Source organism: Anser cygnoides, chromosome 1 (genome assembly GCF_040182565.1).
Source record: "Anser cygnoides isolate HZ-2024a breed goose chromosome 1, Taihu_goose_T2T_genome, whole genome shotgun sequence".
Classification (NCBI taxonomy): Eukaryota; Metazoa; Chordata; class Aves; order Anseriformes; family Anatidae; genus Anser; species Anser cygnoides.
The window spans coordinates 123,523,667-123,547,766 of NC_089873.1; the positions used below are offsets into that span (position 1 = coordinate 123,523,667).

A 24,100-nucleotide genomic window follows, 5' to 3' on the forward strand; every position below is an offset into this window, starting at 1 on the left:
ATTGAAGAGAGAGTAAACTGGGTAGAATACATTTTCATTCAGTAATTTCAAAGAAAAATAAAATTGTTATTAACATTTAGAATCCTCTACAAATCAGAAAAGAAAACTTTATAACTTTTTAATAGATTTTGTTTTATTTTTTACAGTCAATTGTTCTTTGAAAACTTATTCTCAATTGCTTAAACAAACACTTAGGGGTCAATTAAAAAGTGTCATTCTATTACATCTCTATTTCTTTTAAATCCCTATTAAATTAGATCTCAAGATATAAAGGAAATGTAAAGAAACTAATAAATGCGTGAGTTACAGTAACAAAATCTACAGTGATTTCTAATTCAAGTGTGTTGTTGCTAAGCATTATTAAATGGCAAGGAAATTTTGTGACTGCTTACCAATACTTTGATTTTATGATTTTGACAAATGTGCACAAATTACAAATGGGGCATAAATAGTGTATTTCAAACATTTCTCAGGCCAAGTTACAAAATACTTGGTTGTTAGACAAGAAGAGAAAAAAAAAGTTAAAGAAGGAAGTAAGAAATCACCATAGATATTTTTGTAAGGCTCAAGAATGTGAGAATTTAGTTGCAGACAGGTGTGTATGGTGACATTTCCAAGTGTGCCAGTGACATTAAGCTCTTTTACATAGTTAAATGCTGAGCTGATAGTCGGAAGCTCCAAAACTGAATGGGTGGGCAGCAAGTGGCAGATAATCTCCATCACAGACAAATGTGAGGTAGTGAATATTTCAGGGAAATGGTCTATACCGTGCTTAGATGATGCTGAGCTTGCAACTAGCAGTTATAACTCAAGAAAGTGATCTTGCCATCAACAATGATGGTGTTTGTAGGCTCAAAATGGAGAGGCAGCCAAAAAAGGCTACAAAATTGTGGGTAGCATCAGTGAGGGTATTGAGAACAAAACAGCGTTGTTTTGCTGCCATCAAATGTTGTGGCATGCTCACTTTCAGTACTATGTGCAGGTCTGCTCTCTGCACGTCATGAAGGGCATGATAGACTTACAGAAGAGATAGGCAACTAAAATGAGCCAGGGTTTGGAGTGGATGCTTTGTGAGCAGAGACTAAGAAGCTGGGGATCCTCAGTCTGGAGAGAAGTCTCAGGAGGGATATGACCTAGGTTTACAAAATTGAAGTAGTGGGTAAACTGAATGTGGAACAACACGTTGGGGAATTCACTTAATTCCCCAATGCCAGGACTAAAGGGTAGTTGATAGAACCATAACAGATAGTAAAACCACTTTAGAAGTTACTTTTTTACATTATGGTTTCTGAATTTCTGAGGTTTGCTTGCCACAGAAGGCTGTGGAGGAAGGTATTATGACTCAGCCCCATAACATCTTTTGTCTAATGACAGTGGAGTCTTGATGTTGTATGAGGTGAATAGACAGAAGAAAGTGGACGGTCTTCTGTGCTCCCCTTAATTAGCATCTCTTGTTAGCAATGTTGGAGGCAAACTGTCGGGTTAGTTATTCTGACATTCTCAGGCACTTTTTATGGTCTGATGTACACGGTCTCTGGGGTTTGAGGAAAATCTACATACAGATTGTTTATTTTTTTCTTTTTCTTCCTTTTTTTTTTTTCTCAAAGATGCACTGTTAAACTACTAGTCTATTATTCTATATGAAAACATACTCTATATGAGAAGATATGACTACATTGAAGATCATAATAAATTCAAAATATTTCCTATAACAATCATGAATCTAGTGGCTGTTTGATTTGAAAAGACTGATATATGATATGATTCTGAGAGTTTCAGCATGTTAATTCAGTTTTCATAAATAATTTGGAATAAATATTAAACAATCTGCTGAATAAAAATGGTAAAATACATCAAAACCACAGAATTCTATAAATAACTGAAGCTGATTGCAGATCACTGGGCACTAATGTTAATCCTGGTGATAGTCTGGCTCATTAAATGAATGTGAATTATTTTGACCATAAAAGGACCACTTAATTAAAAACAGACAAGAAAACAAACCAACTCTCAAATAAATTTGAAGAACATGTACTGCTTTTCAGTAAAAACAAGATGGTATTTATTTATTTATTATTTTTTTTTATTATTATTTTTTAAGTTTTAACAGGTCAGATGTTGATCCCAGGCAAAGCACAGACCTAAGGCTGGCTTTAAATCTCCTTTCTTTGGTACTGAGGATCAAGAGGTTGTGTTTGAATTATGTTTGTGTAGGATGTTATCTTTCAGTTGCCTTTATCAAACAGTTTCAAAGCTGTAGAAGTCTGAATTCAGTGTTTAATGTTTCTGTATCCTGCAGTCTAATCCATCCAGCTAAGAATTAGATGAGCATGTAATTTTAGCACATCTAGTCATTTTATCTTACTGCAAACTTCAGAATAGACCAGGCAGTCGAATAAAGTGAAACTTGATTGAAAGCCTGATACACTGATAGTTAGCAAATTGGGAATTTAATTGAGTTTTTGTTAGCACTTTGCTGCAAGCAGCAGCAAAGTTCAAGAGTTTGGAGAAGTTTGAGTTTGTGCTCTGGAACAATATTAAAGAAAAAGGAAGATTTGTGGAGATGGGGAAGTTGCAGTAGCTCCTTGAATAGATGCTACTACTAACCATAGACAAGAGACGGTGAAAAAAAATCTGTTTCTTCCTCTTCATACTCCAGCAATCATATTGACAATCAAATCTTGTAAACTGCACCATCAGCAGATTTCTCAGCCTTTTTGTCCCCTGCCACGTAATACTGTAATATGGCATCAGGCCATATTACGCTGTGCATGTTGCATCATGCAGCTGGAACACGTGAGATTTGGAGGCAGAGTCTTGCCATCAGACACTTTGGGGCTCTCAGGAGCTTAAGTGATGACAGGCCTCAGGGTTATGGCTGCAGTTTGGTGCTCTGCCTTTGCTCGTGCTGCAGGACCACGTGGGCCGGGCAGAACTGGTCGAGTGATCACATATCAGGATGAGAAGCAACATCTCACATATGAGCTTGGTGTAGTGAAGGCTCATACCTGAGATTTTCGATGGACTTGTGTAACACTGTTGCTGGCTGGTCTTTGTATTTTCCATCTTTGTTCAACAATTTCTTGTGTAATTTTTGAAAACAGGTGCCCAGGAATTAGATTTCTTAGCTGTTTCAGCAGTAATCTGTATTTTGGTTATGTATTCATCACAATCTGATGTTTTTTGTTTGTTTTCAAATTGGGTTGAATGGAAGAGAATTTTTCATTATTTTAGCTGCAATATATTTGCACTTTTAATGAGCTTAAACCTGCAGACTGCCTGTTCAGATCTCTGTTCAAGCAAGTTTGAAGTACTTACTGAAAGAGTGACAGAACAAAGGCTATTTACCAGAATACCCTCAAATACTTTTTTGAGTATAAATATACAAGCTTTCTGTTCTTAGTCAACAATAGTTATTATAAAGTAAGTATACTTTTTAATAGTTTTGATACCTTACATTCATTAAAGTTTTTTTTTTTTTTTTTTTTTTTGCCACAACACACTAGCTACTGTGGGTAGGTTTCCTTCACCTGAGCACTACGTGTATGGAAGGCTATGATTGGTTTTTCACTGCAATTTAAAAGATGGCTTACAGATTAAGAAAGTTTGTGACAGTTGAATCAATAAATATATTTTTTCTTTCCAACATAAAATTAGTTACATAGTGAATTTTCTTTTTTTTTTTTGACAATTTAGATTTCTTGCAGTATTTCAGTAGAAAAAATCACTAGTATAAATTTACATTCTGTTTACGTGTGGTGTTGTAGCTAAACTTGCTGCTAGTTAGTGTCTACATTTAGCTTTCCTGAAATTTCTGTGATATTTTTAATTTCAAGTATTTTTTAAAGGTCCTTACCCACATGCAGCACATTTGCACGTTCCCTAGAGAAAGAAAGAAAATTCATTCTCTCTTGGTAAATATTTTCACTAAACTGCCAACTTACTATTTTGGTGGCTTTTTAAATTCTCAGTAATAGCCACTAAGTGGACTAATCCCTTATCTTAGAAACACCATAAATAACAAAATCAACAGCTGAACAATAAAAAAAAAACAGAAAAAACACCACCACCTGGACATTATTGAAGTGCAATGGAGAAAAGTCACAAGCAAATGCAGATCTGTTTTACTTCTGTGATTGCATGTTTTCTGTCTCTAGCTGACACCTCCCAAATAAGTCCAACATCACGTGTGCAGCTAAAACCATAAATGTCTGATGTGTTTCACGAACTATATGAGTTGCTATGGTATTGGTATCACATTATTGAGTATGGAGAAAACACGTGAGCTGGAACATGGATTTCATATAGCTTCTAGACACTGTAATCAAAAATATAAGCTTACTTGAAACAGGAAATTAATGTTAATGTAATAGTTAACCATTATAACTAAGGATTAATGATAGTCAATAATGTACCCAAGGTATTTTGCAGACTGACATAAGAATTTGTTATTGATTCCATATAATACTGTTAGGAAAATTGACTCCTTTATTTAATGTAATTGACTACCTAACATTTAAATATCAATATACTGAACATATGAGCTTCCAGAAGCAAAATGTATATAGAATTTGTATAAGCATCTGTGCAGTTAGAATAGTTGACCAAGGTGTTCCTATGAGTTTAGAAATACAAATAGAAATCTGTGGTATTTTTGTACAGAAGTCATAAAGTAACATGCCAGAGAATAGTCACGTGGAAGACCAAAAGTTACATATGAAATTCTCTTCTCTTCTGTTCTTCTCTAAGCTGAGAATTTTGTATCAAGCAAGGTGAGTTATATTTCAGTATTAATGAAATAGTTCATTTGCTAACTGTGAATTAGTTTAAAAGGTTTTTTTGTGGAACTTAGGTGTTATTTTAAAATATAGGTAGTGATGTGTATATAACAGCATGCAGATCTGTGCTGGAGATGAATCTGCCTTGCTCCTTAGGGCCAGCTGCTGGAATTACATCTTTACTCATCTGCTCATCCAGCAAGATGTGCTCCCGACTGCTTTCTTGAGAGCTGCTCTGTATGTGTTGATGGACAACCGGTGGCTCATGCTCCTTGTTTCAGTTTGTTTAGGCTGAGATTTGGAAGTCCCTAACAACCTACTGTTAATTTGTCATTGCAGTCATGATTTTAAACACTTAGAAATTACAGGTATCAGTTGATCCAAATGTAATTATGGTGGTAGAAATCAGCATGTTCAAAAGCTGCAAGCAGTCATCGTGTTAAAACTTTTTATGTGATTAACTTGTTCAGCATTAGCTGAATAAGTAAATAAATAGCTGAATTAAGAGTGCTTTATTTTTGTGGCTTGTGTAATGTGATACTTGTCATGCAGGATGTTATTTATAACAGAAGTAATGTTCTAGCAGGCCAAGAGCAAATTGTGAAGTAAATTATGAAGTGCACCTGCAGCTTCCATTAATTGCGATGGACCTTTTAATTACTATCCTACATACTCTTCATGACTGGGATAAAAAGACAGATCTTTATGGAACACTTTTTTTTGGTCTGATTTCTGAAAACCTTCTGTGCTCATATACATGAGCGTATATGAGGGAACATGAGTCAGAGTGACGGTGCACGATACTTAACACACGTGCGCATTTCCTAGATGAGCAATGTGATGCTTGTTCGGAGCAGCCAGTTACCCTGTGCTGGCCAGCGGTGACCCACCCCAGGCAGGGCCAGGGGTCTGGCTGGCCCTGGGGTTGGAGGGGAGGAAGGCCAGGTTCATTTTGTGTCCCTCCTGCTTCCTCTCTCTGGTCCTGTCCCACTCGTAGAGGTGCCTGTTGGTGCCTGCAGGCGTAAGCGCAGTGCCCTCACCTGCTTCTGTCCCACCAGATTGGGTACATGCAGCTTGTTACTGCATAACAGGGTTAAACATAGATCTGATGACTTTTTATATATATGACATACATATGCATATATAACAAATTATAAATTTATAATAGAATTATATTACAAAACTGTTTGAACATATGTATGGCGTGGAGTCACCCTGTCTCAGTTTGCTACAATGGTACTCCAGTGCTACTAAAGACTGGAAGAACAAACTGAAAAATAAGTCTCATCTACACTGCATCTTAATGAATCGGGTTTGCTTATGGCTTTACAGTATGAACAATTCTTGTAAGAAGCCCCATCTAGCAAGCTTTCCTCTTCTCTCCTCAGAGCAAATTATTGGTAGCTCTGTGAGAAATCTGCTGCCAATGGCCAGAAGGCTATGGCCAAACTTGAATTTAAAATGGTTTAAATTCAGTTACCTAGCTGATCAAATAATTAGTTATAATAAACTGCAATTATAATAATTAAAAAATCATTGAAAAAATACTATAGTAACATGCATGGCAAAATGCAATGCAATTAAATAAATGATCTTCTCAATTAACATTTTATTTTATTTATTTTTATATTATCAATAACATCATGGACTTCATTTAAAAACAGATATTTTCTCTTTTACAGTTACAGCATAACAGAAAACATAACACAGAGCTGTTCTTGAAGACAACAGTATGTTCAGAAGTTGCAGTGTTAGTTTCTGAAAGTACCTAAAAATATTGCCAAGAAGTTTTTGCCACAGGAAAATATAGTGCATGTTGGTATCCAGGGTCCACCTGTGTCAGTGCGTCTTTTCTCTAGCAATATAAGGAAATCTCAATCTTTAGAGTGTTCTGTTAAAATAAATAAATAAATAAAATAAACTTATATATATATAAAAAAAAAAAAAAGGTTTTGCCTAAATAGCTTAAATTAGGGGGTGGGTGGAGATGGGTATGCAACTTAAAGAAGGGTGCAACGCGCAGCATCTCTACGCCTTTCTCCCAAGAGCTGCTGGTCCCGCGAGGCGGTGGCTGCCTGTACAAACTGCAGAGCCTTCTCTCACTTTGTGGCTGCAGATCCTGAGGGACCTTTATTCTGTTGGGAAATACCTTCACTGCTCCCCTCTGCGCATCCTTCAAATTCTTAGATGTGTGGCTGTAGCCAAAAGTAATAAGCGGTTTGATGTTTGTCAGTTCTTATTTTCTGGAATTTTCTTAAACCTCTTGGGCTTTTCCAGCAGGCCAGTTTTATTTAGTCTTTTTATGCCTCTATGGTGTCTAATTCTGCTTAAAGATCTTCTCTCCCGAGCCTTGGAAATCTGGGCTCAAAGTTGCCTGTTTGGCTCTGAAAATTTTACTTCTGAATTTCTTTGGGCTGTGGAGTACCATTTAATTCAATTCCACAGCTAGTAGAATTATGAAATATAGATTGAAGATTTTGATTTTTTTGTACTTTAGTGCAGTGTACATGAACGAGAATCCCTTCTCTGGCCATCTGAGCTAGGAGAAAACTCCCTCCGTTTTAAATTCTCCTGGTTTTTACTAATCTCCTTTACACAAACTGTATATTTATTATGGTTGTATGCATGATTTATTATTGAACTTAAAAATACTTAGCAATACATTTTGCACTTTCCGTATAAATATTTTTTCATCCATAATCACTGCAAGTCAATTTCCTGACAACATTATTAAGAATATTTATAATTTGCAACCAGTATTTCAAGAACTTAGTGCTTTTTTTTTTTTCCTCTTATCTAAATGCATTGAATTGACTCAGGAAATAAAACACCTAGTACTTAATTGTGGATAGAGAGTTTTAAATATCTCATTCAGTATTATCACTGCTACATGCTTAAATTCTACAAAAATCATTGAACGTGAATGCAAACAAAGAAACATTGCTTCATATTTTAGATGTTAACAGAGAACATTTTTAAACTGTACTGTAAAGAAAAAAAAACTTGAAAGTGTGAGCTACTTATTTATAATTATTTGGAAACATCAGGGTAAAATATTGTTTTATAGTAAGATTTTTCATATCCCAGATATTCACTGCATATAGAGAAAAAGTTGGATATATTTTCTTAAAGTCTTTGATACTTGTAAATAGAATGGAAACACTTTTCACAAACACCTTTGTTGTGATGTCTTTTTGCCTGCATTTTGCCATCCAGGAAAGATACCCAGAGACTGTCAAATACGTGGTGGCTATCATATTTTCCAGGTCATCTTAAGATGTTGCATGTTTAGTGTATCCAGACTGTAGGATGTAGCATCTAGATGGTGAAGTCTGGTGAAGAGTATTGTCCTCGGTACTTTACACTGGTTTTTAGTCTACTATTTCAGAGTGGGGTTTGTAGAGCCTGTATGTAGTGTTTAATCATCCAATATAGCACTTCTCATCTTATGAGGGTGTCTTGTTAAGGAAAAACAATAAACACCAATAAGATGGAAGGCAGGTAAATTCCATTAGTACTTGCTAATTTGGGAGTTGTGTAAAATAATAGTTGAATTACATTCAACCAATATGCTGCTGTATTTATTTTGTATATTTATAATATATATGTATTACATTATATAAATAATACATATATATTTATAAAATAAATTTAAGAATTATTTATATATTTTATTTTATAATAGTCAGTATTCCAACAGCATGATTTTTTTCCCTCCTCAGATATCTTCACCTATAACAATTTCTTGCTTATAACGTGAAGTCAGATGAAATTTTTGCTATGAAACGAAATTTAATTCAGCTGATAAGTTTATGCTCCTCTTCCCTACTAGAATTTTCCCAGCTGACCGAAACAGAATTCTCCGTTTACTTTGTAATCAAGGGTGTTATTTGAAAGGAATTTTACAAATTTTGCAATTCTCTCTCTTTTTTTTTTTGTCTGTGAAAATTACAGAGGAAAAAAGTTGTATAAGATCTCATTGATAAACTTGGACTTCTTAACATATGGAGAAGTATTTGGGAGTTTTGGATGTACAAAGTGCATTGAGAGATATCAACTGTTGGAAATTTCTATATGTTTTCTTGAATAACCTGGGTGAGAGAATCAACAGCTGAGTTGTAGACATAGGATTTATCTCACCTAATCTTAGATGTCTGCTTTGTCTATCCTATTCCTTCATAGGGACTACAGACCTTACATACTTTTTGTGGATCTGGACTGGAATGCTTTACACAAAGTATATCGCACAGTCACCAAAATATATGTTTGTACAATGTGTCCAAATGGGTTTCCGTGGCACTTTCTACAGATACATTTTAGTGAAACTTTGGTGCTAGAAATTTCTGATACTGGGCTTCCATGCTGTTAGTTCAGTCAAAAATTTGGGCTGAATTATGAACAAGTCTTGGTCTGTGTGCGTCTGCTCTCTGCAATACCTGGAAGTCTGATTTGGTGAGGTTTCAAATTATGACTTGCATATTTCCTTTCAAATGTATTTGAAATAATATATTGAAATAATGCCACATAAAAAGGGTACTGGTCTGATCATTTTAGCATGGAAAAATCGATGGCACAATTTTTAAAAGAATTAATATAAATTATAAGAAATTGTTTTCCCTAGTCTTTTTGTAAGTATGGATGAGCATTTCAACATAAAACCAAACAAACAAAAAACACATGGAAACATTAATTTCATGTTTTTATTACAGGATAGAGGAAGAAAAGAATATTTTATCAGAATTTCAAGAAGACTTGAACAGGTTGATTTTGTGGTTAGAGGAAACGGAGAGCATCATTGCTATTCCCCTTGAACCAGGGAATGAAGACCAGTTAAGAGACTGTCTTGGCAAAGTAAAGGTATTATGAGCTTTATTCTTACTGTTTTCTTAATTTATCATTTTCTTAATTCATCAATTATCTACATTGAAGAACGTTAAATGCTGTTTAACAAAACCCAAGAAAAAATAAAAACAATGCTTCAGTAAAATCTTTTTTCAAGTTCCTTTCTAAGTAGACAGAGATAGGACAAATAGTAGTGCATGGTATTTGAGGAAATTAAGACTTAATCATGTGCTAGGTTTATGCCTCTCACTGTTTAGTTTAAGATATCTGTGAGCTGGACAGAGAATTTGTGAGGCCTTGCCTCCATAGCCAGGGATTTCAGAATGAAGGCAAAGATGCAGTTTTATGGGATGTTAAATGCATCTTATCATTTCCAGACACGATTACAAGTTTGAAGTTTAAGCTGATTATTTAGATCCATGAAGTTCCCACTTCTTATTTATATACAAATATTTCCCAAATGTAGCATTCCCAAGGAATAAGTAGTCCAAAATTAAAGGTGCTAGCATTTATTATTATTATTATTTGTAGCTCATTTTTACATTCCATCTTTTCTTTTGGAGCTACACAAGAGAATATATTCTGATGCAGCAAAGAATAATGCACTGTGGCTTATTTAATACCTGCTTGATTGTGTTGATGTATCTTTTAGTTGCATTATCTTACTTGATATATCGAGTTACTTTGATGATAGCTTGCAGTAACTACATATATGATGAAGAAGTGGTACATTTAGATGGTGTCTTGCTTTCTTTGTCTTTGCTTGATGTTTCTATGAGTATATATGAACATTTTTAATTATGAGGTTGGACAGGAGGGCTTTTCACCACATACTGTCTGGGTGATTGTGTTCACAGCACAGAACATGGAAAAGACCTTCTCCAAAGTGGGCTTTAATATGCTTTTTACCATATTGAAAGATCATTAATATCCGTATACATGAGCTAATGAGTATCCAGAGGTGGAAATTTGTCATACAACAGTGATCAATATCCTGAGAAACACCTTATTTGGTGGTTTATCTCTCTCTGTAGGCTTGATCCACTAACACAGTTTCTTTCTGGGGTTTCTGCCCTTCTATATTCAGAAAGCCATGGCTATTTTATCTTGAATTGAGTTTACTCCTTTAGCTGATAGACAAATCAATAAGGGTGAAGATAAGAGAGCTGAAAATTCTACCACAGTTCATCTTAACTGATGTATTTGTCTGTTCCAGTTAAGAGTTGAAGAGCTGCCGCCACACAAGGGAATACTGAAACGATTAAATGACTCTGGTGGAATAGCACTTGGAAGTGCATCACTGGATCCAGACAGAAAACATAAGCTTGAGAGTACACTGAAGGAGGCTAACCATCGCTTCGTAAAGGTTAGACATATTAGTGATGTAACTGTGATATGAAATTTTAATCTGCAGCAAATATTTGCATTATATATTTTCTCTTATGTATTATTTTTCTCTGGATGAACCTGCAGAGACATTTGTACACATAATGAACCTGTGGAAGAAAAATGTGTGCAATACACTGCTGTGAGAAACAGTAACAACACAAGATCATGAGTGCCTGAAGCGATGTTGCATCCAAATTAACTCCCTAAATTACAGGTCTGCTGCTTAAGGGCAGAATGCGGAGCATCATTTTTGTAGCCTGGTTGTTTTAAGGGTACAGCAAATATTCCAATTTTGTGACTCAGGTGTGTGAGAGGCAGTAGCAAATAGCTTATTGCTTTTCTAGAAACATTTCCTAGTTCTCTCCTCTCCCCAACACTGGGGTAGAAGCTGCAACTACTGATTCAATTTCTACCATGCTTCTTCCAACCATGAGTTTTGAGTTCTGGTTTCAGTGTAGCAAAGTCCCACTCATTTTGCTTTCTAGGATCTCCATACCAATGGAGAGAAGTAAGGTAGGATTATGTTGTTCCTTATTGTTGAAGTAGCATGTTTTTGTGTTGGAAACTGTTGACAATGAATAGTAGATATGGTTCAAGAGTGCTCTCCATACAGACCTTGTGTAGCAGAAATGGTAGAAAGCGTTATCTAAAGGACCACCACACAAAGTATGGATCAGTCTGGTCAGGACAGGTCAATGTAGAATCTAGAAAATGCAGCTGAAGGATTTCCCCAGAGACTGATGGCACAGTCACCAGGATGCTGGGGTAGCGGGGGATTAGCTGTGTTTATCTGTGAAAAGAAAAGGAGATAAAATGGATCTTTTGAGTACCTTACTGAAAAGACAAGCTACAGTTTCTGGTTAAGAGTTCTGTCTTTTTGTTTCAACTGTGTTCACATAATTGATATTTCAAATACAGTTCTAGTAAATAAACAGGAATTTATCTGATGTGGAATTCTCATTAGTTTCTTCTACTTAACAGAAACAGTCTGGCAAGTTTCAGATTGTTGGCTAATGGCTCAAGTAAAAATGGATAATATTGATCACATTCATAAAATTGGAGTTGGGTGCGTAAATCATTATTTAGGTGCTTGGACAGAAGTATCTCTTTCTCTACAGAATGGTTTTCTGAAGTCAGTGTGTATAAAAGAATTCAGAACACTTCAAGATCAAAACTAGTGCTATTTACTAGCTTATATGAGGATATATGTGGCTGAATTTAAGAACCATGATTTGAATATCTGTGCTGTAATATTAAAAAATCATTAGCTTTCAGGCAAAATATGTGTGGTGGTTGTTGTTGTTTGTTGTGTTATTTTTTTTGTTTGTTTGCTTTTATTTTTAAGTAAAATAGCACTAATATTCTAAGAAAAACTAATTTGTCTCTGTATGAAAGTCATATCTAAGAACTTATGTACTTCCACTTTCTGCTTGCTGGTAGAGAAAATATCCAGGTTACTTGTCATAGGCAGAGCAACCCAAATAACTATGAATGCTGTTGAAAGTATTAGGTTTGTATGAAATATGGTGGACAAAGTGAATCGTTCTCTTTACAAGCTGCAACAGACCTAAGTAATGATTCTGGCAAGACATTAAGCTTGGAATTTACCAGGTGAAAACTTCATTTATAGCTAAAAGGGACTAAACCAAGTACATTGAACTTTTCTTTGTGATCATTACTGAACTGCACTATTTCAATTTTATTTGTCTACCTATGGAAATACATAAAACAAAATAGTGCTCACTCTACCTTAGTTCCTGAATTTAAAGGATGTGGAAAATGCAATTTATTTTTTAATAAACAGAAAATGAGTTTGAAAATTATGACATTCAAATCCTTACATGTTAAGTGAGATTTTCAAATGTTTCTCTCAAGGTGTTCTGTTTCTCAGATGATCTTGAAAGGTCACCATAAAATAAAAAAAAGTTACAAGCTTTTTTTGGCTTTCTGTCATTAGATTTGTCCCAATATGAATGAAAATATTAAATATTTTCCTCTTTCTTCTCATTTTCTGCCTTCTTTTGGAAATTGAAGGGGAAAAAAATATATATTTTTTTTTCTTTTACATAGCACTCAGTGCTTGTATAGGAAAACAGGCAAGTTTTTATGTTGCTGAAGGAATTAATTTTGTTAGTTTTATCTATGGAACAATAGGGTCTGTAACAAAAATTAGGAGTCATGGAAAGTCAGCAGGCCTAACTGAAGGAAGACAACGTGTGTGTCCCTCTGTTACAGATCCGTAAGCACTGAAAAAAAAAAAAAAAAGACCAACCCACACAGATTTTACTGCGAGCCAAACCTCACAGCTCTGGCACATTTATATTAGGCGATCTTCAGTAGGTCACTGTAGCGGGATGGTTCTGTAGTCAGTTGTTTTGATGAGGATATATTTTTCCTGTTCCTCAAAGCCCAGTGGGCAAGCCTCATCAGCACAGATTCCTCTGGGGCTTCTCTGTCCCTCCATTACCATCTAAGAGTATATCTCAAGCATGAATTCCTTTGTTTCCAGCTATTTGTTTTGTTTTCTGGCATCTGTGCTAGGAAGGAATGTGCAACAATCTACTGTTTCTGATTAGCTCATCTTGCAGGATGATATTATGTTCAAAATACAAAATGTACTTGACAGTTACATAAATAACATAAGGTAGCTCCTTATTTGGTAAATGCTGGAGTAATTCTGTTTACTTTAGAGAAGCTGTGACAATCGAAAATTACCAGTTGAAAATGTAGCCAAATATCTCCTAAGTTCATGACAAATTTTTGTTTTGCTTTGATCTGCCAAACGGTGGAAGGGGTGACAACACTGTGAGTTTTAACCTTCAAGGTGACATGTTTGAAATAAGTCATGTTCAAACCTTCTTTAGAGTCAAAGAAACGGTTACCCTACAGCAATGGAAATAAGCCGAGAAAAGAAATTGAGTATGAAAGGAATTGCAGTCACATAAAAGAAGCTTTTTTTTTTTTTTTTTGCTTTTGCTTCAGTATTGTCTTTGCTTTTAGGTGTTTATATCACGTGCTGATGACCTTGAGAATGAAGAGTTTTTCTTCCTTTATATAGTCATAAATTTAAAATGACATTTTTTCAGACACCTTTATTGAATAGTGATTCTAATAGGCCACTACCTCAGATACAGTTTAAGCAGAGAATGAAGATTAAAGCCCACATTTGAAAGCATGACTTTTAAATTCTAGCCTGGTTTTACTTATTATACCCTCTCCAAAGCCAGTATTTCTTGTAAAAATGAAAATAACTCTGTCTTTGTGAAGTCTTAATAATATGAAAAATGAAGTGTTTTATAACCATTTTTATGTCTTCACATCAAGAATTTTCATTTATTTTCAAAGCTCAAAGTATCTTCTGCTGTGATAGCCAAGTAAGCTAACCACCTAGCGCTTCAAAGCATACAAAAGGGGTACTAGGCACTTCAGTTTGTGATGAATTCAGTTCTTGTCGTATACCACCTGCCAGGGCATATAACAGATCTGTAATGGGTTTCTTACCTTTTAGTGTGCAGTAAATGGATTGATAGATTAGGTCTGAGACCAGTGAACCATGGAATCAGAGGTTTGCTGGAAGGAGTTTATTACTCTTTAATAATATTCTTGGTCTGGTGTCAGCCAAGAGGGATGAGCTAGATTATCCGAAAGTAAGCTGGATGCCAAAATCAGCATTCTTCTCATTTATCCACCTTAGTCTTCACAACATCTACTGTATGTATTATGAAGGTTATTATAAGTGCCTGATGGAGACATTTTGTTTTGCTGCCTTTTAATTTGTCTGCTACTATTAGAACTAATTACTAGACACTGAAGAGACCATTTCACTGTTTACTGCCACAGCAAATCAATTTGTTGTGCTATATAGACAAAAAAGAAATCAGAGTGGAGTGACATGGCTATAATTTGTGAACATTTTCTGTACCATCAGGCGAAGTATAGGTCTTCTTTGCTTGGTTGACCAGGTGCAGAGAAAAACAGATGGACCTAGAAAGTGCAGGAAGACAAAGTCATAACAAGGTTATAGTTCATGTAGCTTGCCTTGAGTAGTAATTATTCACAGATTACTTGTGATGACATCAAATTTTCAGCATGTTATTGCAACTTAGTTCGAGTTTGCAGTTGAAACTACTACAATTGCTACTATTATTGTTTGTGGGATGGACGGGAAGGGATCTTTGAAAAAAAAAATGCTACAGTTTGATTTCTGTGCTTTTGATTTGAAATGAGATTAAAGCATTTGTAGCCTAATAAGAATGCCAGTTTTATTTCCAATTTCCAAGCAGGTAAAAAAGCCCTTTTCAGTTCTTTTAAGCTACATACACTGAAGTTTTTCTGGCTTTATCGATTTAAAACTACTGAGATTCTTAGCTATTTTGGATACAGTGGATTGCATGTGTTATAGAAGACAGACCACATTAGGAATTGGGCCCTATAGCCTACTTGCTAATCAAAGGCATTTTTAGTCATTTTAATGACTTCAGACATCAGTTTTTGTTCCACTTTACATGCTATACTGTAAGTCATCCTAATGACCACTGTCAAAAAGAACTGGAGACTATCATAAGACATAAGGAGACAGGAGACATCTGTTTGTTTGTTTTCTGAAGTTTAGTTAGATGAAGTCATTTAGGAGGTGTGTCATAATAGCTCTATGAGTGTCCACAATCAATATAAGTATACACATTCACTGCAGATGGAAGAAAATGAAATGGTTTATCTTAGACTGAAAGATTTTATTATTTGCCATCTATAAAATAAAAGATGATAGCAAATCAGGCTTATACTAACAAATCAATTCTAATCTGATATAAAGTTAAAATCTGGATGCAGTGTTTTTTAAAATTTGGAAAATTTGACTCCGAAGACAATGCAAGTGAGATTCCAATGAGGTAAATATTGCTGTGGTATGACACTCACTGATTTTTTTTTTTTTTTTACAATTCTTTTACAAGAACTGCATTTTACTATATATATATATATATATAAAGGGATTTGATATAATTGCTGCCTTTTCAGTTTAAATTCTAAGTTTTTATTATTATTATTATTATTGATGGTGGTGTTTGTTTTTTTTGTCCTACAAAAGGTCTCAAGTCTAGTAGCTTTGTAGCTCGTTTTTGTCATTCAAGGTATTAGTGGAAAACACATAGTTGTTACATCCAATAAAACTTTGAGGCAAAAGTAGTTTACAAACAAAAAGTTGCATCCTCCTCACACATGATAAAACACTCTGAATAAATAGACGCAGTAGCACAGCATCAGAAAAAGGAAATTTTTAGTGCTGTAAATCCCTGATAGATGGTATATTTGGGTAAGGTACTTTACAGAGACCATTTTTATCTTGGCACTTTCCACAGTCTGGAAATACCAAGAAAGTTGTTTAAATTTCCAGCTGCTCTGTTTTCCTATGAGCAACCCCCTATCTCATAGGAATATTGTAAAAATAAATTACTTGGTTATACTGCAACATTCTGAAGGTTTAAAATGTTGTAAAAGTTGTTAGTAGCACTGTTTTACGGTAAATCTGGAGTCCTGCAGAGAAATATATGATTGCTCTCTTTTTGTTAATAACACCATCAATTTTCTTTCTCTTGTTAAATATTAATAAATATTCTCCTACTACAGTATGTTGTTTACTCTCATTTGAAACAATTAATCATTCTGAAGTCCCTTCAAGGAAAAAGTTATGATGTTCAAAATGTTTTTGCAGCAATCAGGCAATAATTACACCATATCAAGGGCTGTTCTTAATTTCCATTGAGACAAGTTTTTAAGTACATTTAGAAGAGTTAAGATTCTTTGTTCTTTATACAATCTAGATTCTAGCTTTATTTATTTTACCTTACTTTTAGTTTTCCAGGTGTGCTTTAAGCCTAACAATAAATGACAGCAAACATAATAATTTTAAACAGTCAAATATAGATAAGTTGGAGGTTCATCATGGTACTGTTTGTGTATTTCAGTCCATGTCATTCATCAACATGGAAAAAGTTACAGAAAAACAAAGAACTGCTTACAAGAAAATACCGCGCAGTTCCTAATGGGTTTCTTGTGGCATTTATAAAAATAGTATATCTTGGTTGTCTGTTGAGCATCCTCTGTTCTCCTTTCTTCATTCTTCACAGTCACCCCAACAGCTACTCTGTTGATCCCAGTCATTCCCTATTTACTGTATCAGTTGTTCCTGTGACTTCACCTCAGAAGATGAGAGGAGGATTTGTATGACTTCATAATCTCCCACACTTGACGTGAAAGAGGTTCAACAAATTCTGCAAGGGTTGGGTGTTCGGGTAGAATGCAATTGTTCTCTTATTTTTTGAAGTTTCCACAGCATGTGTTACTTGTAAGGTCTCTCTGTGCCACAGCATTTATCTTGTTAAATTCCAGTGTACATAAATAGCAGTTTTCTATATAAAACAGTAGTGAGGAACACATGGTTTTACTTTCTTACCTGTAAACCTACAAAGCATCTATGAATATAATTTGTGATGTTTCTAGAGGTAGTAAAAGCTAACCATCTTGTACAAATCTTACACATCTACATAAGAAAACCTTCAACAGTCCTACTTACCACACATTTTTTTTTCTCAGATAAAAACTCCGTGTGAATATCCATTTCTGCCTACAAAGCAACATTGTGCTAAACATGTATAAATTGTCATGGGTAATTAACATTAAATAGATGTCTATTTTTGAAAAATAAATCTTTTGATTATTTCATAGAAGACTCTCCTGAATCTTATTACTTTAGATACAAAATTTAAATATCCATATCTAAATTTGTTTTTCAAATCAGAAATCCTAATACATCTTTACTTACATTATCAAAAGACAAAAAGCTGGCTTAGCTTCCTCAAAAGAGATAATAACCACTATAGTGTTTTGAATAAATATTTTGAGAACTCCTGATGCATCATTAGTATTATTATTTTTGTAAAACTATCAAAACTTGCCAGAGCTAGTGAACAGTTTTACTTTTACCCAGAAATTTATATTAGTTATGTAGAAAATATGAGATAAATCTTTTCTCACTTTACAAAGTTCTTCCTTTTCTCTGATTGTTTTGTAGCATTAAATTAGTACAGCATTAAAGCTGGAGGTTGGATATGATATTGGAAAATTCATTTTCCACTATGATATAAAATGCATCTCAATTTCTTTTCAAGCATCTACATGTTGGGGTTTTGCATTGAAAAGTCCAACATGCTACTGCTCTTCTTTTCTGTTGCTGCACTTCCTAAAAAATATAAACCAACCATTCTAAAAATGAAATGAACCAAACCAAACAAACAAACAATGTATCAAATGTCTCAAATAATTAAGGTGATTGGCTCTTTGCGGAATTTTTGTGAAATGTAACATCTAAAATATTCTGGTTAAATTAAGCTCTTATTTGTTGCACCTGAAGACCTGACTGGAATGGTAAATAGCTCTCTTTCTTCTCAAGAAGTTAGTTTACCTGTTGTATCACTCATCACTGCTAACCAAAATGTGTAACAAAGCTTCTCTTCATTAATTGCTTCATTAATTACGACCTCAGAACACTAGGAAATTCTGCAGTATTTGTTTTTGTAAATATACATGAACAGGATCAGTAAAGGTTTTTCAAACTTGTCTTTACTTCTGACCGCAGTGAAGATTGAGATCAGGTCGGTTGGGTCTGTGCTGATTTACCTCACTCCTTAAAATTCATCAGTACAGTGATAGAAGCCAACCCCATTTGACAAGTATGTCCTGATGAGCCAGCAGACTGTTCATAGAGTCATAGAATATGCTGAGTTGGAAGGGTCCCACAAGGTTTGATTCCACCTCCTGGCTCCACACAAAACTACCGAAAAATCAGACCATATGTCTGAGAGGGTTGTCCAAATGTTTCCTGAACTCCAGTGGGCTTGGTGCAGTGACCACTTCCCTGGGGAGCCTGTTCCAGTGCCCAACCACCCTCTCAGTGAAGAACCTTTTCCTAACACCCAGTCTGAACCTCCCTTGTTGCAGCTTTGCCCCATTTCCTTGGGTCTGATCGCTGGTCACCAGAGAGAAGAGATCAGCAAGCTGATCTCTGTTGAAGTTGAGATATTCTACACCTATTTCCCTCAGGACTCCTTATCATTTACTCTATTCTGTAATCTTCTGACGTTCTTTTTGAATTAATATAGCTATTTGTCATCAAAATGGCAAGTCTCTACTTTTCTCACTCCAAGTGGCCAAGTTTTGGGGACAAGTGGCTGGAGGACAGCTGTGCAGAGAGGGATCTGGGAGTGCTGTTTGACAGTAGGCTGAACATGAGCCAGCAGTGCAGCCAAGAGGGCAAACCACATTTTTGGGTGCACTGAACACAGCATAGCCATAGTCAAGAGCTGTGATTCTCCCAGTGTATTTAGTGTTGGTGCAGCCTCACCTTGAATATTGTGTACAGTTCTGGGCTCCATGGTATAAAAATGCTATTAAGATATTTGAATGCATCCATAGGAGGACCTTAAAGCTAGTTAAAGGGATGGAAGACTTGTCTTGTGAGGAGAAGCTGAGGGCTCTTGGGTTGTCTAGTCTGGAGAAGAGGAGGCTCAGAGGTGACCTCATTGCTCTCTACAATTTTCTGAGGATATGAACCTGAGAGAGAGGCACCAGACTTTGCTCCATAGTATCTGATGATAGAGCATGTGGGAATGACATAAAGTTGCTCCAGGCTGGACAGTGGAAAAATTTCTTTATCATGAGGGTGGTCAAACACTGGAACAGGCTTCCTAGTGAGGTGGTTGATGCCCTGTGCCTGTCAGTGTTCAAGAGGCATTTGGATAATGCCCTCAGTAATGTGCTTTAATTTTTGGATAGCCCAAGTGGTCAAGCAGTCAGACTCAACCATCTTTGTAGGTCTCTTCCAACTATTGTATTCTGTCCTGCTCTATGCTATGCTATGCTATGCTATTCAAGCAATGTTTACAATAGGGACCACTTAGGTAATTTATAGCAAATTCAAAAGTTTTAGAATATATAAACTTAAATTTCAAGTGAGGATGAGCTAGGTTATATAGATGACTTCACAAATTTAATAAATATGCACAGGATATGTAGGAAGTAAACATTTCTATTTATTTTTATATTAATCATGTAGACTTTAGATGTGTCTTCATAAGGCCACATTGCTTCTGTGTTCTTTTCATATTAAACTTTAAGCAAAGACTTAAAAAGTATTTATGAAATACAATCCCACAGGGGGTAAAAATGTCTGTACTAGCAAGTGAGACTATAAAATCATGATTAAATATATGTATGTAAGTATATATACAATACTATCTTGCCAACATATTTTATGGCATCTTTTAGTAGAGGAAATTTCTGTCTTGTTTGTGTTTGGGATATGAATCTGGAATATATTTATCATATATTTAAGAAGTTATGCTGAGTACTTCGGGTATAAAAAGTATGTTTTGTAAAGACATTTGTGCTGACAGTTTATATTGAAGTAGTATTGATCTAGCTGAAATACCTGATTTCAAATAAAGCATGATAAGCAAATCCTATCACGTTTCTGCACTACAATAATCACATATGTAAGAGATATTTCACAGGTGGTGACCAATGATTCACATACTCTCACATAGCAATGAGTCACTTACAGTGATTTGGACTTTTCTAAACTTCAGTTCCCAGCAGACCCTCCTGTTGTATGTCAGATCTTTCATGCATTTCTGTCAAGGAAGACTGTAGGAATATAAAATCAAAGTTTTACTATTTGCTGCTTATAGTTTATAGGTTTATTTAGGTCCTTCTGTATTGCAACAAGCCTATATGATTAATATTTCACAAACTAAATAGTCTGAAATAGCCTTAAAGCTAAACCTCCCCTTTCTTCTTCCCTTGCCTTTTGTTAGCCATTTTTCTCAGAATTTAAAAAACATCTTTTAGAAAATTCAGCATCAGCATTACACAGAGAATTGCCTGTTGGTATGATACTGAATTTAATTCTACATTGAGCACTGTTTATCTAAGGTAACTTCCACACTCTCAACTTTTCTATTAATTGCATGTTTCTTAAAAATGAAAAGTTGTCACCTCTCTCAAAGTGGTAAACAGATATTTCTTGAAAACCAACTGATAATGAAATTAAACTAATCAAACCAATCAAATTGTTAATTGTTTTCTATCAGTCATGTTAGCTCAGTAGTTGCTAGGTAGGATCATTCACTAGAACTGGAGTACCACCATATTTTTATTTTTCTACAATTTTTAATAGAATAAATTCATCATTGCTAGGAAATGCCATAAATAGGTCTGTTACATCTACAAATAGCTGTAGACAAAATTCCATCCCATTGAAATTTATCAACTCTGTGCAAAGATAATGCAAAAGATACCCCTGTTTATTTATTGTGGAAATATAATATGGTTTTTCTGTACATTAATTATAGAACATATTTGTCTTATACCAGAAATTGCTGTTTCATATTGATTTTATTGCTGTGTTACAAATCTTAGTTCCAATTATATCCATTTCATCTACCAAGCAAAACGCCAATCTTTTGTTGTTGTTCCTATAAAGGACTCTGTGAGCAAACCCAATAATGATACTAAGTTTATAGATTGCATTTTAAGGTACTAATGGTACTACATGTATAAATATTTGTAAATTGTTTCATTGCAATGCCTTTTGGCTTCATTTTGCTTGTCAGGCAGATGACAGTTTTTAGAAAGTTCTTGGCAGTTTTGGGAAGGTTCCCTCAGATGTAGGCAACAGCATGGAAGAAAGTATCATGTGCTTAATTAGCTATTGACTGATTGCCACTGTGAGCTGATTACACATGGAAGTCAACCTTTCAGTACTGGGCATAGTCTTGAAAGTAAAGCAATCAGATAACATAATTCTTAAAAAGGAGGGCTGCCGAAAAGGATGATGAGACACAGCATTAGACAGGAAGGACTCTGTCACAAGGAATGACCAAAGTGGAGATAGGACTAGTGTGTTCAATTTGCCAAGCTGTGAGAAGAGATTGGTCTTTTTGCGGTATGATGATTTTTTTTTAATTTTTTTTTGTCTTGTGTCAGAAGATCCTTCATTAAGAGTGGCTGCAGGAATCATATTGTAAACCTTTCATGGTTTCTTTTGGAATTCTGGAATTCAGTATGGGGCAAAGAAAGGGATAAATAAAAGAAAGTTGTGGACTAGATTATTCAACAAAGATTTAGGTGGAGGGTCTTGTGCTCAGAAAATGCCCTTGTCAAAGGAAGATCACTGAGACAGTACACAACAGAATGAATGTCAATTAGTTATAAATATTAAAGCATATAGATATTCAGATGATTGTGATATAAATCATCATATTACCATGTAAGAAAAACAAAATGAATCATTGGGTTGGGGGGATATGTTTGTTTGTCTGTGTTTTTTTTTTTGTTTTTTTTTTTAAAAAAAAGCTAGACAGGCAGATGAAGCAGAAAAATATTTGGTGCATTGCATTTGTGGATTACTTTAGTCATCTGCATCAATGGACTTTTTTTTTTTTCTTTTTAAATAAAAATAAAACTTGTGAATATTACAAATACCTACTTAAGAAGTTTAAAAAAAAAAAGCCTGCAAAACATGTGCCTTACAGGGGCATTTTCCCTTACAGGGAAATATGAAACACTGGTGACATTGAAAATAAAATTCTGTATGTATTTTTAGTAGACTGCTTTCATCTTCCTCTAGTAGTATAGCCTTTATTCCACATTTGTCAGACACCATGGTTCATAAATATTCATCACTCGAAAGGAATTACATAGGTTTTGTTTTAAAGTCAATATTGAGTTTGCTAATGAAAATGGCTCAGTTAATTAACTAAATGGCATCCTAAACCAAACTTATATGAAACTCTTTCTTACAATGATTGTTTTTCATGAAGAAATGATGCATAAAAATTAAGTTCTCCCCTTCTGTTTTAAATCATTCTTTTGTACACGCTCTAGGGAAGGTGATTTTAAGCAGATAAAACTTTCTGAACAGCGGCTGTAAGAATTGCTGTTTTATGTAATCATCTTACTAGTGTTATTGAAGCATCAGTTGTGATATATAGATAAATTGGGATTAAAGCTTATATTTAATGCTTTTTATGACTTTAGTTTTTGCTTTATTTTCTAATTCCTGGCTTGGACAACACAAAAACCTGCTTTCAGTCCAGTTATGCTGTGGGCTGACTGCAGTGTAGTCACCTGTCTTTTTTCCTTCTATTTGTATTTTAACAAAAATGGGATAGTAAAGCAAAAGCTGGCGCTTGTTTCACATTTATGGGAAGCAATTCATATGGAAAGCTACACATTCTTCACTTTTCTGTATGCAAACAGTGGTGGATTTTTTGAAACCTGACAATACCAGTTATTGTACAATTGAAGACCACTTTCACAAGGTGCTTTGCATATTAGAAGGACCTTTCCAAGCCAGGAATACAAGAAAAGCATTGTTAAGCCTTCACAGACACCCCACAGTATATATATATATATTTTTTTTATATTCATTATTATATTTTATCTTATTATACATATCAGGAAAGTGAAATTTAAATCCGGTGTCAGATTCATCAAAATAAGATCCATTATGAGTGCTGCTCTGTTGAGAGGTTGGTGAGACAGCTAGCAAGAGAAAGGAGGCTACCTTATCTAGTATTTGGGGGAGGTGGGGGAAGAGATGGTGAATAAATTGGGTAGGAAACATATTTACACTGCTATTAAATGTTTGGAGATTTGGGATTTCTTCTCCCTCTACTCACTCTCATGTTAGGGAGATCATCCGTATTCTTTTTTGACAAAAGCCATGTTGGTGAGTTGCATCTCCTCATCTGTATTCTCAAGCAGCTAGGTAGTAACAGCACAATCTTCTCTTTGGTCCTTTCAGGTAAATAGGAAATGACCTTGATATTGACTTGTGAGAGAGAAGGGAAGTGTTCAAAATCACACATTGGTCATTTGAAGCCACTTCAATAGCTTTCCTTACTTTTATCAGGTGAAAGCTGCTGATAATAGTGATGCTTTACTAATTATATGATTTATCATGTTCATTCACTTGCAATAACACTTCTGACCTCTGCAAAACTATTCCCAATTGTTCCTTCCTTCCTGCTTAC

The 24,100-nt window shown here is 34.9% G+C and overlaps 1 protein-coding gene across 21 annotated transcripts in view; it reads left to right on the forward strand.

Moving 5' to 3' along the window:
* DMD (dystrophin) overlaps positions 1–24,100 on the forward strand; it is a 1,239,454-nt gene that overhangs the window by 829,447 nt on the left and 385,907 nt on the right. For all 21 annotated transcript variants that reach the window (XM_066990426.1, XM_066990443.1, XM_066990448.1 and 18 more), the window contains 2 exons: positions 9,488–9,635; positions 10,837–10,986. In XM_066990426.1, coding sequence (XP_066846527.1) covers positions 9,488–9,635; positions 10,837–10,986 — 298 coding nt within the window. The remainder of the gene's footprint in view (positions 1–9,487; positions 9,636–10,836; positions 10,987–24,100) is intronic.